This window comes from Peromyscus eremicus, chromosome 17, assembly GCF_949786415.1.
Source record: "Peromyscus eremicus chromosome 17, PerEre_H2_v1, whole genome shotgun sequence".
Lineage (NCBI taxonomy): Eukaryota > Metazoa > Chordata > Mammalia > Rodentia > Cricetidae > Peromyscus > Peromyscus eremicus.
The window spans coordinates 16,438,598-16,455,593 of NC_081433.1; the positions used below are offsets into that span (position 1 = coordinate 16,438,598).

The 16,996-nt window shown below is 41.9% G+C and overlaps 1 protein-coding gene across 1 annotated transcript in view; it reads left to right on the forward strand.

Annotated features, from left to right (window-relative positions):
- Positions 1–13,842, forward strand: part of Zmat4 (zinc finger matrin-type 4) — a 262,240-nt gene extending 248,398 nt beyond the window's left edge. Inside the window, exon 5 of the mRNA XM_059245004.1 lies at positions 13,742–13,842. Coding sequence (XP_059100987.1) covers positions 13,742–13,842 — 101 coding nt within the window. The remainder of the gene's footprint in view (positions 1–13,741) is intronic.
- Positions 13,843–16,996: the final 3,154 nt, after the last annotated feature.

Below are 16,996 nucleotides of genomic sequence, written 5' to 3' on the forward strand. Positions count from 1 at the left end.
AAGGATGAACACTCACAATTGCTTATTCCCAGCACTTTGAGCAAGTATGGGTTATATTTATTATGTATGTGTATATATATATATATATATGTGTGTGTATGAATACATACAAATACATATATGTATATAAACATACATATGTTTATTGCTGTTATTTTCTTTTTTGTGTCACTGGCTTTGAAATAAGAAGTATGTAGATTCAGATCTAGATTTTTCTGCTCATTGGCTCTATGAATTTAATGTCTTTGAACCATTGTTTACGCATCTGTAAAATGAGCTAATATTCATAAGGGGTTTTGAAGATGAAATCTAACAAGAGCTCCTTCATCCCTTTAAAAAAGATTTCCTTTGATCGTTCGGGCTTTGTGGCAGTTGTCGCCTTCCAGTGGGAGAGGCAGCCGCTGGGCTTGTTGTAAAGTATTTGTTATGGGGCTCGGATCTCGGGCGGTCTTGGGGCTGCCTAGGCCATCTGTAGGAGGCTGGGTTTCTGGGTTTGGGATTGCTGTCAGCTGGGAAGAAGAACGGCGTTAGGGGAGAGCGACAGCAAGCTAAACTAGGAGTGGAAAGTGGCAATCATAGGGATGGCCTGGGGACTGCCTCTTTCCTAGTGCCTCTGGCCTCGGTGGTACCGTGAACGGAAGGAGGGGCCATCTCCTCACACCCCTGTGTGTGTGAGACCCAGCACCACTGCCCCATGGAGACAGAAGTACCAGCCAGCCCAGATGCTCCTAGGGCTGAAGCTGCTGAAGCCGCAGACCCATGGAGAGGGAGCTGATTCCAGCAGAGCTAATGGGGCCTTTGTTCTCCTGGCCCCTTCTTTCTTCCCTTTGTTTACTCCTGATCCACTGAGCTAGCTGGGCCTGGGACCTTAAATCCGTGCATTTGCTCAGGGCTCTAGTCTAGCTACATAGGCCCTGCCCTGCCCTTTGAGGAGTTTGTTCCAACACATTGGAGCGAGAAGGACATAGTCACAAACGGCCCAACACTTGGTCCCTACCCCTCACTGGGAGTCAATCTGGATTCAGAAAATGGCCATGTATTATCTGGGGGGAGGCTCAGAATCCCTCCAGAGGTCACCAGGCAGCCACTAACAACCTGTTATGGTGGACCCAGAACTTGGAGTGTGTAGCTGTCCCTAAGAAGAATAGACAGAATTCATGGGGATAGAGCTTAACAGGGATATCCAGTGACAGTTATGTAATCAAGTGCAAATATAGAGGGGATGAAGGTTTGTCTTGAAAGAAATCATTGTGGAAGAGATTTGGGAGAATTGATGGATAGCAGGTTCGATGTCAGTATGGATTACAGCGTGTCAGGACTGGCACACACACACACACACACACACACACACACACACCCTTCTGAAAGCTTCAAATATTGACAAGCACAAGGACTTTGTCTGTCCTTGACACTGATGAGGCCACAGAAGAGTCATTATTTCATAAGGTAATCGGAGCATAGGAAATGTGCCCAAGGGTAGTGGAGAAGACAGGGGGAGCCTGAGGATACCTTGTACTGTAGAGCACGGTACAAGTATAGTGAGCAGCCTCAGTTTGGAGTAAGGGTCTTCGAGCATTTGGTATATTTGAGGCACCTGGAATAAACTTGTATCAGGTAACTGTACAAAGCTTACTCAGGCTCGAATTGAATTCAGCTGAGCTTAAGAATGTGCCCCCTATGGGCGGGTATTCCTGTCCACTGGTGGGCTTAGAAAAGATACAAAGAGCAATTCTGCTCGTCAAAGACACAGCAACTGAGCACAGCCCATTAGGTTGAGACAAGAAAAAAGTGTTTTGCTCCCCAATTTGTGGATTTATAATAATAGTGATCTCAAGGTTCCAGTATAGATTCACTGCAGCTCAGCAATCTGTGGGATATAGGCTCCTGTTCTGAGAACACCCACTTGATTCTCAAGTTTCCAGGGGCTGTGTATAACTGCAGAGATCCTGGCAGGAGAAAAAGAATTCTTTTTTAGATAACACTTTTATCTTGGGGATTATAATATAATTATACCATGTCTACCTTCCATTTCTTTCCTTCAAACCCTTCCATACATCCTTCCTTGCTTTTTTTCAAATTTATAGCCTCCTTTTTGTTAATTATTATTGCATAAATGTGTGTATATATATTCATATATATTCCTAAATATAGCCTGCTCATTCTACATAATGTTACTAATGTATGTGTGTTCAGGGATGACCATTTTTTGGTATTGAATAACCATTTGGTGTGCTCTTCACTGGGGAAGACTTCCTCCCAGTCTCAGCATTAGTTAGTTGCCTGTAGTTCTTTGTGCAGGCTTGAAGTCTTGTAGTCCTCCCCCATCTACGTTGGCATATCCATTGATGTCATCCTTGTTCAGCTCATGCTTAGAAAGGGACACTTCCTTCCCTCCTTTCTGCTATTAGACAACTGAACCCCACAATGGACCATACAGAATTAAATCCTCTCCAGGAATCCCAGGCTGGTGTGTGTGTGTGTGTGTGTGTGTGTGTGTGTGTGTGTGTGTGTGTGTGTGTAAGCCTTGGCACCAGCTGGAGGAGAAACCTGTCTAGAAGGAAGAGAGTTCACACAGTAGGGCAGCTTGTCTTATGGCTAACCTAATGTGCACCATTTACAGTCTTTTGTTTAGTATTTTCTATGGATTTGTAACCTTACTACAGGATAAGAAACTTAAGTTTTCCCTCCCTGAGTTTTCCAAACTGTAAATAAATCTACTTTCTTTCACTAATTTCAGCTACTCAATCTTTATAAATTAGGGGAAACTATCTGTGGCTTTATGAATCTAAGTGCTTGGGTACTGTATGAGGATGTGGACCTGATGACCCCAAAGAGACTCTTCCTAGTCACCTATCATGGAGGCAGTCTGCACTGTGCAGGGACCACAGATTCTGAACCACAGTGTGTGGAGGCACTCTGCACTGTGCAGGGACCACAGATTCTGAACCACAGTGTGTGGAGGCAGTGTGCACAGTACAGGGACCACAGATCCTGAACCACAGTGTGTGGAGGCAGTATGCACAGTACAGGGACCACAGAGTCTGAACCACAGTGTGTGGAGGCAGTGTGCACAGTGCAGGAACCACAGTGTGTGGAGGCAGTGTGCACAGTGCAGGAACCACAGTGTGTGGAGGCAGTGTGCACAGTGCAGGGACCACAGATTCTGAACCACAGTGTGTGGAGGCAGTGTGCACAGTGCAGGGACCACAGATTCTGAACCACAGTGTGTGGAGGCAGTGTGCACAGTGCAGGGACCACAGATTCTGAACCACAGTGTGTGGAGGCAGTGTGCACAGTACAGGGACCACAGATTCTGAACCACAGTGTGTGGAGGCAGTGTGCACAGTGCAGGGACCACAGAGTCTGAACCACAGTATGTGGAGTCAGTGTGCACAGTGCAGGGACCAGGGACTCTGAACCAGTGTGTGGCTTCAAAGCCAGCTCTGTCTGCACTCTCATTTCCACAGGAATCTGCCCTCCAGTCTCCTCATCTGCTCATAGTGACAATGGAATCTGCTTCTAGAGTCCTGAAATGAGTGGGTGGATGAGCCAAGTGGCAGAGAAAGCCCAGCTGTGCTTAGCTAAGACACATGTTGTAGAACTTTAAAATACAAAATTATTGTGTGTTGGAGGAAGACAAAGTCACTTATAGGACAGTTTGATTGATGGATATTTAAGATCAAGAACTGGAAGAAATAATTAAAAGTCAAAAGCTGTTTTTCTGTTTGTATTAGGGTTCTCTAGCATAACAGAATTTGTAGAATCTCTCTATTTCTCTCTCTCTCTCTCTCTCTCTCTATCTCTCTCTCTCTCTCTCTCACACACACACACACACACACACACACACACACACACACACACACACACACAAACAATTAATTAGAATGACTTATAGGCTGTGGTCCAGCTAATCCAACAAAGGACGCCTGTGAATGGAAGTTCCAAGAACAGTCATTTTTCAGTTCAGGATACAGGATGTTTCAGCCAGTCTGTAGTAAATGTCAGAATACCAGAGAAGTAGACTCTAACACCAGGAAAGGAATGGACTTGCTAATGAGGCTGGAGCAAGCAGGCAAAGAGCAAAAGCTTCCTTCTTCCATTTCCTTATACAGGCTTCTAGCAGAAGGCATGGTGCAGATTATAGGTGTGTCTTCCCACCTCAAAGATTCAGATAAGAACCAGACCTTCCCACTTCAAATTAAGCAAAAATACCCTATAGGTGTCCCACTCCATTTTGGGGATTTTGTTAATTCCAGATATAGTCAAGTTGAGAACCAAGAATAGCCAGCACATGGTTCTTACCTTTATATTCTGAGTCATCTTCAACAGAGGATCCCAATTCATGGAGCACTGTAATTAGAACATGTGTGCACATTTCCCTGTGTGGGGCAAGGCTGTCATAGCATCAACATGGAGAATGTATCTAGGTAATTCAATACAATAAAAACAACAGAGGGAAAAGGACAAAATTCAAGTTTCTGGTTAGCTGCAGTTTTCGTGTAAACTGTAGCCATGCATTTTAAAAACTTAAGTGGAAAGTGCAGGTCTTAGGTATTCAATATAATAAAGTTTGATAAGTGAACATACCTTGTAATTGCCATCCTACATTAAAATAGAAGACATTATTTCTTCACATTTTCCCATTTTTCACTTGTTAGTTCCCGTTGCCAAAGGGAGCATTGTTCTGAACCCTGCTTTTCCAGGAACACTTCGGTGTCTCCATTATCCCATCAGTGGGATCACACAGGATTTGCCTTTCTGTATCCAGTGCTTTACCAAAATATAATGTTTTTGAGATTCAGCTATTTTGATATATTAATTAGTACATTGAATTTTTTCTCATTTTTATGCCATTATTTAAGTATACCTTAATTTATCAATTCTTGTGTTGATGGACACTTTCATTGTTTGAGAAATACAATTACAGCTGCTATAAACATCTATATACAGGCTTTGCACACACACACACACACTCATACATTCACACACATGCATACACACACATACTCTCAGACATGTACACACACTCTCAGACAGACAGACGCCCCCCCCACACACACACACAGACCCCCACACAGCTTTTTATTTTTCTAGAGTAAACCCCTAAACAGTTAGGTGTGTGATTAAAACTTCAGAAGAAACCACCAGATGGCTTCTCCAAGGAGTGCGATTTCCAGTTGCCCCGGGAATGTGTGAATTCTGGTTGTTCACATGGTTAGTTACACTTGGCATTGTTTTATTTGATGGCAGTGTTTGCATTAGATGTGAGATGGTGACTAATCATTCATTTAATTTGCATCTCTCCAGAGACCACTGAAGCTGAATAGTTTTTCACATACTTATTGATCATATTTATATCTTTCTTTATGACACATCTGATCAAGTAGTGTGCTGTTTGAAAAACTTGGTTGTCTTTTAGTGATAAATTGGAGGGAGTTAATTCTGCATTCTAGACACAGCCCTGCACTGGATGTATCTCTCCCCAGGTAGTACTGCTCTATGTCTAAATGGCATCTTTCATAAGTAAAATCTTCTTTATAAAATGTGTTTTATCCTTTTTCATGTATTTGCAGTTACCTCCATAGTATGTTCTTCTTACATATTCATGAAGATATTTTATAGCCTTTATGTTTTATAGAAGTTCTATAGTTTTAGCTCTTATATTTAAATGTAAGATGTTTTGTATTAACATAACATTAAGTGTAAATGTTAATGTATTAACAGCCTTAATTTTACTTTTTATTCTATTTATTATTGTGGTGTATGATGTTTGTGTGTGTGTGTGTGTGTGTGTGTGTGTGTGTGTGTGCACATGTAAATGGTCAGAGGACAATTTTGTAAAGCTGGTTCTCTCTTTGTACTTTTATATGGGTTCTAGAGATTGAATCAGGTCAGTGGGTTTGTAGTCTCTTTACTGAGCCTTATTCCCACTTCAACCCTGTTATGTTCATGTGTGTTGGTAGCTCGAGCCAACCCTAATTGTTTTGTTAGTGTCATACATTTATCCACTCATAGAAAAGCTTTCCTCCCAGTTGAACTGCCTTGAAATCTTTATTGATGTTCACCTTACCTCTAATGAGCACAATCCTTGATTCCATCCTTCCCTATGGGTCCCCTGTGTCCACCCAGTGCTGACTGAGCATCACCAGCTCCTCAATATGGTCCCTTAAACTATTTTTCTTTTTCCAAATTGTCTTGGCCATTCTAGGTCTCTTCATTTCCCTCTCTCTCTCAGTTTACATGTCTCAGTGTACAAAAAGCCCATTAACATTTTAATGCATTTATAATGAATTGGTGATGTATCTGGTGCTACAGTGTGGATTCAGTCCATGAACCTGTTTCTAGATTTCTGTATCTTCATCAGTTCCTATTGATTTCTCTCAAAAACTGTTTGTTGGTTTTGATCTTTTACACTACTGTTAAACTTACTCGCATTTTAAAAGTGGTTTGGGGTTGGATTATAATGACATTAGACAAAGGCATTTCCAAATGGATGAAGTAATGAAAACAATACAAATTCTCTTATTGATCTTGTGTGTGGTTGCTTTCCTGAATTCCTGTGTTCTAGCTGTAGTCATTTGCTTGGCCTTTTAGGATTTTCTATTTAATAACATCTTCTATGAATAAAGACTATTTTACTTCCTCCTTTCCCATCTGGATGCTTTTTATTTCCTTTTCTTCTCTAGTGGTGTAGCCTAACACTGCCAGCATGAAGTTCACACCTTGCTGTAATAGAGCTCAGCACAGGTTTGATACTAGCAGCCCTTTTCCAAGTGACATTCTTGGTTTTTGTTTGTGTTTTTTCTTAATTGGAGGAAACTGTCCATTATTCTAGCATTGGATGATTTTTTTTAGCTGTAGAACTTACATAGGCATTCTCTACCAAATAAAACTTGCTTCTAGTTTGCTGGGAATTTTGGTCCTGGATGCAGAAAATTCTGAAACATCCTCCTCAGCACATGTTGGTATTTTTTCCTCCTCCATCTTCCAAGAGTGTGTTGTTGTAAAGTTACAAAATTCCTCAGTATTTGATAAGATTTTCCAGACCAACCATCTGGGTTTCCATCTTTCTATGTAGGAAACTCTTGACAACCAATATGTATCTCTTGGTGAATGGCTGTCCTCTTAGTTCTGGTACTTACGCCCAACTCATGCATATTCTAAGATATGCATTTAGTTGAATATTAATTGCTCATAATATCCTTTTATTGTTATTCTAAATTGGTCTACATTGTATGAATTGATGTCTACTATTATTTGGGTGGTATGTGTTTGCTTGTTTGTTTTTAATCTCTGTTCAATGTGCTTGGGGGTGATACTTGAAATCATCTTTACAAAGACCAGAATTTGGTTTTATTAATTTTTATGTGGATGTTTCCCTGTCCTTTGTTCCTGTTACTTACAGTTTTCCCCTCTTTCTTCAGTTTTGCCATTGTCTACTGTCATAGGGTTGAAACTATAAATACCTCTAAAGCCTTCACAATAGCATCTGGAATGTTTTCTTTATTTGGTTCAAGCTGTCTTCTGCTTTTCTTTATCAGGAGTGATTCAGAAATATTTTAGATACTTTGCAAATCTTACTGTGATTTCTTTCTAATTGAATTGAATTGTCATCAAAACTCCCTTTAAGTTTATGGGGTTTGCAGGAGCTCGGCACACACTACACATGGGCATCTCCCAGTGAGCAACTATGGAGTTGTGCTTACAGATATAAATTAGTACAAGATGGCTGGCACTTTGCTCACATTTTCTAGACACTGTTGATTTTTATCCTGTTTTTCTAACAATTACCAAGAGCTTCATGTGAATATTCCCCATCATGTGGTCTTGACTCTTTTTTCCTTTGGTTTTATAGGGTTTTATATTACCTGTTCTTAAGCTCATGTTAGCTCGATGACATTTCGAGTTATGTTCTCCTGATGAAACCCTCCCCTTATCATTATAAAGTGCCCTCTTCATGTCTGGGAAATGCCTTGCCATGAAGTCTGTTCAGACATAGACAGAAGCATTGACATTTCCTTAACTTCCTATTCTAATAAATCAATTCCAGCCCCTCTGGTTCTTAACTTACTGTTCTAATGAAGCAATTTCAACCCCTTTAGTTCTCACCTTATTGTTCTACTGAGTCAATTTTAACCCCTTTAGTTATAGCCTTTAAGTATACGAATCCACCTTTAACTGAAGCATGTGTTTGATATATTTGGGTCTTGGTTTTCACCCACTCTGAGATTTTTTTAACCTATTTCCATTTAATGTGATTATTAATGTTATTGAATTTAGTTATATCACTTTGCTGTCTTTTTAAATTTGTTCCATTTGTTTTCTATTTTTATTTTTCCATGTATATGTGAGGGCTGTGTTTGGGGGGGTATGTGTGTGGTGCATATGTATGTTATATGTGTATGTGGTATATGTGCATGGGGTATGTGTGTGGCATATATGTGTGTGTGTGTGTGTGTGTGTGTGTGTGTGTGTGTATGAGTGAGGGGGGATGTATATGCTTCTGTGTGTCTTGTATCTATCTGATCTGGAGCTCACTGATTTGGTAGAATTGGTAGCCAGAAATCTCCAGGAATTCTCCTATCTCCACTTCCACAGTGCTAGGGCCATGATCACCTGGTGCTGCATGCAGATATTAACATAGGTGCCTGGGAACCAAATCCAGGTCCTCATGCTGGGAGAGCAAACACTGTACTGAGGGTCCCTTTCCCACAGTTCCATTTTTCCCCAACTCTTACCCCACCTCATTTTGGGCTAATAGAAACACTCACTATTCTTCATTATGTCCTCTGTCCTTAGCTCTTTATATTTGTTTACTAATTGCTGTAAGAGAGCATGTGGAATTATCCCTTCCTTAAATTCCCACTGTCATCTTAGAGTTAAAACTGCACTACTTCATATAAATAAAATGATCCTTCGGTAGTGTTTTTCTACTCCTACTCACTCTTTGCTTGAACTTGATGCATGCTATGAACACTAAATACCATAGCTGAGTTGTTGGTGGCCTTTGGGTGAACTAAGAGCAATTTTAAAAGGTAGATACCTATATCTTCATTATTTTCCTTTTTTTACATTTTGAAATTTATTTGTGTGTGCAAGTGTGCATGTGTGTGCGTTGTGTATGTGGGTATGCACACATGCATGTCACAATGCCCATTGGGGTCTGAGGACAGTGTTCAGGACATTCTCTTCTTTCCCCATGTGAGACCTGGGCATCTAATGGTGATAGTCCAGCCTTGTGCCATCTGGCTAGTACCATATTCATCTTTTCTGGTGTTCGTGCTGGGTTTTGACTGTACATCTCAATTTCAACGTGGTGTGGGTTTTGTTGTTGTTGTTGTTTTGCTTTTGCCTTCCCTCAAATTAAAAACTTTATACAGCAGTAGAAGTTCAAGTTTGCAGGCATAGTGGGTGGCTAGGTTTTGCTCATGGGCGTATATTTGCTCTCCCTTGGGTTTCAAGTGGTGTGCTAATGGGTGTTGAATTCTGGGTTGACAAGGGTGTTTTGCTTCTCTAATTCATCCTTTCTTTTCCTTTTTTTATTATCTTTCACTCAGGCTCATTTCCTCCTCTGCCTTGCACATGCTGACTCCTCTCCCTGGACTGTTCCTTACCCAGCATCAGCTTGCAGACACGTTGCTGTCCTGTTTTTATCAGACTTCTCATAGAGCCCACTGAGTCTAATTAGTGATGCCCTCATGGGGAAGAGTGTGGGGCCATACACTGGACCAAGGCCAACCTACCAGGGGCCGTATCCCCAAATACAACTGATTCTTCCTTCCCCAGCAGGCATTAAGTGCCAATTGCTCCCCATCTAGGGATGGGGCCTGGAGAACCCCGCCCCCCATTCCTTGCTGGATCCCATTCAGGTCTTATTCAGGTGACCATAGCTGCTGTGAGTTCAGGAGCACTACCCCTGCCATGTCCGGTAGACACTGTTTCACCGAAGTCCTCCTCAACCTCTGACACTTACATTCTTTCTCTGCCCATTCTTCCATGATGTTCCCTAAGCCTTGGAAGGAGGTAGGTGCATCATATTTTGGGTGTGTTCTCAGTACTTTTGACCAGTTGTGAGTCTGTTTACTGCTGTCTGTAGATGAATTTCTAAGCAGTCTTATTAAATAAAAAACATGGAGCCAAATATGGGGGTGAAAGCCTTAAAGATCAGGGAAATAGGACGAGCCACCAGCCAACCTTAAATCACCAGCTCTGCAGCTTCCAAATGTGCGAGCTACTTCCTGTCTTACCTGCACCTTTATTGCCTTGCTTTTCTGCCCTCTCATTGGCTCTTAACCCAGATACCTCACTTCCTTGTTACTGCCTTGACTGTGTAGACCTCCAGGTCTCTATGGTTGGTACTGGGAATAAAGGCGTGTGTCACCATGCTTGGCTCTGTTCCCTAGAGTGTCCTTGAACACACACAGGGACCCTGCCTGCCAAGTGATCAGATTAAGGGTGTGTGCTACAACTGCCTGACTTTTGTGTTTACTTGAATGGCTTGCTATTTCCTCTGATCTCCAGGCAAACTTTATTTGTTAGCATACAAATAAAATGTCACCACATTTCAGCACAAATAAAATATCACCACAGCTGTCCAGTGCAAGAGTAGCTTCCCTATGGAGGACCAGGAGTGCCCTCTCTGTGCCCAGAGCTCAGGGGTCCTTAACTCATTCTTTGCCTTTCTCCCCAATAGCTCTATAAGAAAACATATGGTGTGTTATTATTTCCAATATCCTGGGCATTCAGCAAAATACCTGGCACCATAATATAGGCTGGGTACTGTTTCTCTAATGTACAGTGAATGCAGCTGAAGCCATGTGGACTCTAGTTTTACTAGACTTGAAAAGACACATTGAGGCGTCACATTCTGCTAAATTCTCCAAACCCATCTGTTTTTATAAACACAGTGCTGAGAAATATAAATACAAAGTCACGTGTCTTCAAGAAGATCCTTCTGGATCGTCCAAGTCAGAAACTCTCTGTCTTCTTCCCACACCGTTCTACTAGACTCCAGGGCTTTAGGATGCTATTAATGTGTTATTGTGCTGAAATGGATTCAGTAAGGAAGTTGACATTTTTGATTTAATAATTAGATTCTCTAGTTCCCTGAGGGAAAGGAGCCATATAATTCCAAAGCAGTTAGCATTTCAACTAAGTATTAAAGAAGCCCCAAGTTCCCACTGAGAGTGCCACGTCTTGTGTGGGGGAGGTTCCCTCTACCTTTGTTCTTATGTATGCCCACGGCCTTGCAGTCCATTGCCCCTGCAGTTTGCATTGCGATAAAGTACCAGCCATCCCCAGCCCATGCCTCGGTGTGGCTGCCGAGCACAAGACTACTTCTGGAAAGCAGCAGATCAGAATATTTTTTAGATGTGTTGATGTTCTTAAAAGTTCCCAGTTTTAAACATAAATATTTATGCCTATTGCCAAACTGAACCTTCGTATTTTCACGAGGAGCCCTTTGATTAGTGTGAACTCTAAGGAGAACTCACACACAGCAGTTACTGTGTATTATGAAAAGATTGATAGAGACCTCTTGAGGGAGTTACTGCCTGAAGCCGGATTTCATATTTTGATTCTATGCATAAAAGAGCAGCATGGACCAGGCCTGGATAAGCATCCTGACAACTTCTATACTGGCTGTGATAACTTATAGCCTCTGGGTTTGGGGAGCAGGATAATCCTTCTGAAGTGGAAAGGCTGTGCAAGCTCAGCTCTTTTTAATGGAGCAACTTAGTTTTCACTCCTAAGACCCACCTTAGCTGGTCCTAAGTCACGCTTCAAGGAGTGTGAAAAGTCTGATCTGATGGGCAAAGTTGTGGGGTTTTGTTGTTGTTTGTCCATTTTTTGTTTGTTTGTTTTGTTTTGTTTTGGGAGGCGGGGCACGTATTTCCAGACAAGCTTTCTCTGTGTTGCCCTGGCTGTCCTGGAACTCTCTCTGTAAACCAGGCTAGCCTCAAACTGACAGAAAATCCACCTGTCTCTGCTTCCTGAGTGCTGGAATTAAAGGTATGTGCTACCATCTTCGGCTGTTGTTTGAGTATAAGGTAGGATGGGGTTCTGGTTTGAAACACATTCTGACTCAATGCATAGCTTACTGAACAGAACCTATAGAACAGTGGTTCTCAACCTGTAGATCGCAACCCTTTTGGGAGTCACACAACCCTTGCATGGGGGTATCAGCTATCCTGCATATCAGATATTTGCATTATGATTCGTAACAGTAGCAAAATTACAGTTGTGGTCGGGGGTCACCGCAAGGTAAGGAACTGTTTTGAATGGCACAGTTGGGAAGGTTGAGGACCCCTGCCACAGAGGTTTTTCCTGGGCAGCTGCTTGAGGTCAGACTCATACTCTAAGGCACTGTGCTTTGAATTTGACTCTTTGCTCACATTGCCGATGTTCAGAGCAGGAAAGCTACCCCACTCCATCAGCAGAACTGCTGGCCTCTGAAGTCAGACTTGGAAGCAATTCTCCTTTTCCCACACTCCCCATTCCCATTGCCCCTGTGGGGCTCATTCTCTCATGGCCTGAATTTTCAATGTCAGGATATCCTTTGCTCATCCACAGACACGGGGCATTCCCACCAACATATCCAGGGCAGAGCAGATGTTCCCACTGTTTATCACGAAGACATGTGTGGTGGAGTTCTTCCTTCTCCTTCCTGGAGCTTGGGGTTGTTCTCTGGGACTTCATTCTTTCTTCTCCTCACCGTGTTTTCCCTGGTCCCTCTGAGGCTGAGGATGCAGCGTGGACATTTAAGAAGCAATGGAGAATGACAAGTTGAGTCACAGAGACTGTACAAACTGGCATAGGCTCGTCTTTCCTTGCAAGGGTCTCAAACTGACTAAGATGTACTGCTGGCTTGTAGGATTCAGCATTAGCTTCAGCTTTTCTCCCTTTTAGGGGTACAGCAGGAGGAGGAATGTGCGCCATTGTGGATCTCTACCGCACTGGAGGGTTAATGTGGTGTAGATAATGCTGCTTGGTAACATAAAATTTTCCTTTGACTAAACCAGTGCTCTGAAACACTCAAGATTTTGCTAAATTCCTTGAAAGCAAAGGGCATCTTTTCTATTTGGGAATTCCTAGTGCCAAGCCCAAAGCTGATGCTGTCTTAATGAGGCAAATGAATAAAGAGGAGAATACATAGATGGTCTTAACTCTGATGGGAAGTCAGACCCCAAGGATGGATTGGTTCATTTTATTTCTATTGGTTACTTGCATTTTATAAGACAATCATAATATCACGCGTAGGTTAATAACATCTAATGTTACACTTCAGTTCTGGTTTGTAAAGGAGATGGCAAAGGAATGGGAGAGGGTTTTTGTTTGTTTGGTTGGTTGGTTGGTTGGGTTTTTTTTTTTTTTGCTTGTTTGTTTTGTTTTTAATTTTACTATAGAGATAGAAAACATATCTATATGACTTAGGTGGGGGGAAGCAGCATACTTCTTGGTTTGAGTTAGAAAATTCCCAAAATATTTATCTTGAGTTCGGAGTTGTTTGTTTTACACTTCAGCCATCTATAAACAGGACAGGCTGCTTCTAACACCTGCACAGTCCCACTTCTGCTGAGTCTGGTGGCTGGGCTCTAGAAGGATTGACAGGAGTGGCCCCTGGTCCAGGGGACCCAGTGTCTTCTCTGACACTCAGAACCTGCCTCTGTGGCTATTCTAACATTCATCCGTCATCAGGACTGATGGCAGGACGCAGCTAACCATGTCTGTCTGTCACCCACAGGTCTGAGGCGGACTTACAGATGCACCATCTGCAGTGTGTCACTCAACTCAATAGAACAGTACCATGCACACCTGCAAGGATCAAAACATCAGACCAAGTAGGTACTGTTTCCACTCTACCCCGTTCCCATCTTTCTGTGTCCACTCTTTCTGTTCCCGCTTATTCTCTGTCCCCACTTTCTGTTCCATTCTTTCCCAGTTCCTCCTCTTTCCCTATCCCCACTCTTTCCCTATCCCCACTTTCTCTGCCCCCATTCTTTCCTAGTTCCTCCTCTTTCCCTGTTCCCACTCTTTCCCTGTCCCCACTCTTTCCCTGTCCCCACTCTTTCCCTGTCCCCACCCCTTCCTTCTCTGTTCCCACTCTTTCTCTTTCTACTCCTTGGTCCTTCCTGTGGACTTGTTTTTGCAAGATCATTAAAACCAGACATGTTATTTATCTTGAAAAAGCAGACTGATATAGATTTTATCTTCTTATCTCCAAAGTCTCCTTGACATTTCTGTTCCTTGAGCTAGCCATCAAAATGTGCCGAGCGTTACTGAAAGAACAGCTGCTTCTCCCACTTCAGCACAAATAATGGGATTTTTTTTTCAAAAGTAATTCAGCCTGCTTTATGGTCTTGAAGAAACTTTCAGAACTATATTGTGTTTTTTAGTAACCAACATGATCCCTATTTGTAGGCTGTATTAAACTTCTGTGTTATATGGTCAAATTCTGTGACTGTCTTCTAGTGTATTCTCAGTCTGGGTGTATGTTGTCAACTATTATGAAAATGTAACAGATCCCATGGTATATTTAATTCATCATATATAAGCACACACACACACACACACACACACACACACACACACACACACACACACATTGTCAATTAAATAACAGCTTGCTCTGATTTGTTTGCGCCCAGAAGAGCCTCAGCTTTTTAAACTGGAACAGGCTGCAGGCTCCCTGCATCATCTTACCTCCCTTCCTGCATGCTTCCAGAGTCACCACCACCATGGCTAGCAGTGTGAAGGCAGCGCTGAGGCTGTTAAGAAAACACTCATACAATAGGGTATAAGGAATAAAGAATGTCTCAAAAGGTTGGAATCTAACTAGATGCAGTTGTTTTCATTTCTAAATAATTTATCAAGAGAATCATTGAACAGAGCTGACTATATTAAGGCCCCATGAATAATTAATGTCATCCAACAAATATTTATTGAGTGCCACTGTGTGTCAGACCTCCCTGTAGCCTGGGGACAGGTGAGTAGGTGTCTGCCTTTCTCTTAGCGAACCCCAGCACAGTGTGTGCATATCAGAGCAATGAGAAGGTACTGAAAGAGGCATGAATGAGGCCAGTTTTCCTAGGATGTTGGTACAGGCAATACACAATGAGGAATAGTTCATTTTTGGTGCTCAGCATGGATCTCCATGTTGAGAGGTGTCCTTGTTAGTTTTTGTTTGTTTGTTTGTTTGTTAACATTACACAAGATAGTTATCTGAGTCAAGGGAAACTCAATTGAGAAAATGCCTCCATAAGATTGGCCTGTAGGTAAGTTTGTGGGGGCATTTTCTTAATTAATGATTGATGTGGGTGGGCCCAGCTCAATGTGGGTGGTTTCAGCCCTGGGTAAGTGATCCTAGATGGCATAAGAAAGCAGGCTGAGCAAGCCATGAGGAGCAAGCCAATCAGCAGCATCCATCCATGGCTTCTGCTTCAGTTCCTGTCGCCAGGTTCCTGCCTTGCTTGAATTACTATCCTAACTTCCCTCAGTGATGGACTGTTTCCTGGAAGTGTAAATGAAATAAATCCTTTTCTTCCAAGTTGCTTTTGGTCATGGTGTTTTGTCAGAGCAATAGTAACCCTGACTAAGACAGGAAAGTTTGATGGAATGAGTATGCAATGTCAAAACACGAGTCACAATTTCCCAGGCTATATTGTGAGTAGGGACATTCTAGGCAGACATTAGACAAGTAAGTCATAGGATGTCAGCCTGAGATAAGGAAGTTTAGACCTAGAAATTGCTTGAAATAATTAGGAGAATTGCTTTCTTCTCCTCATTCTGCTTTCTTGAGAGTCCAGGTTTATTTTGCTGTGATCTACCCAAGAGAGGATCTACAACAAAGGAAGTCTTAAAAATTAACAACAGTGGGCTGGAGAGCTGGCTCAGTGGTTAAGAGCACTGACTGCTCTTCCAGAGGTCCTGAGTTCAATTCCCAGCAACCACATGGTGGCTCACAACCACTTGTAATGAGATCTAATGCCCTCTTCTGGCCTGCAGGGACACATGCAAGCAGAGTACTGTATACATAATAAATAAATCTTAAAAAAAAAAAGAAATTCATCTACAAATAATTTAAAAAAAATAACAACAGTGAAAATTCACGACTCTTTGTGGAATACCTACAGCTTCTGCATTCATTGATGGTATTGATTGTTTCATTGTGTTCCCCAAGTAATCTCTTTTCATCATCTCTCTAATTATGTATGAGAGGCACTGTATGCATCTTAGTTAATCTGTGTCCAGTGTGCAGGGTGACACAAAAGTATCTGTGTAAATTTATAATCTTTTAGGAGTATGCATTAATTCTTCTTAATAAATAAAAATGGCACAATAGTGACCTTTAAGTGGTATGTAACATACATATCACAATGCAGATGTTGTCTACAGCTCCAGGAATCTATCTGTCTATCTATCTATCTATCTATCTATCTATCTATCTATCTATCTATCTATCTATCTCCCCATCTATACCTATAAAACTCTGTGGTATTTTTACACTTATTATCTCATTTCATTCATGTATTTACTCTAAAAAAGCATCAGTGTATCATTATCCTAGAGGGGAAGCTGAGACTCACAGGTTAAGTACCTCTCCCAGCACTAAGTTGCCAAGAAGTAGCAGAGAAAGGACTGATCCCAGCAGGGTCTGACTTTACCTCTACTAACTCCATGTCACTCAGTTCCACAAACATGGGCCTTCAACAAAGGAGTGCCAGTAAAGAGCTTCCTGATGCATTTTTTTGCAAAGGAGGTACCACTTTACACATATGATTCAGTAGATACGTGTGACATCAGAAGAACACATCCCACTTGCTTACACATCTGTCTTCTGTGTGGTAAGCAGAACTCTGTTCCTCTGTGCAGAGTGAAATGGGGTGGGGGGAATGAACAAAGTAATTTCATGGTCTGTCCTAGATGTTTGTTCTGGTTCCTCTTATGCTTAATTTGGGTATCCTTTGTATGTATGCCTGTGCATTCGTGTGTGTATGTG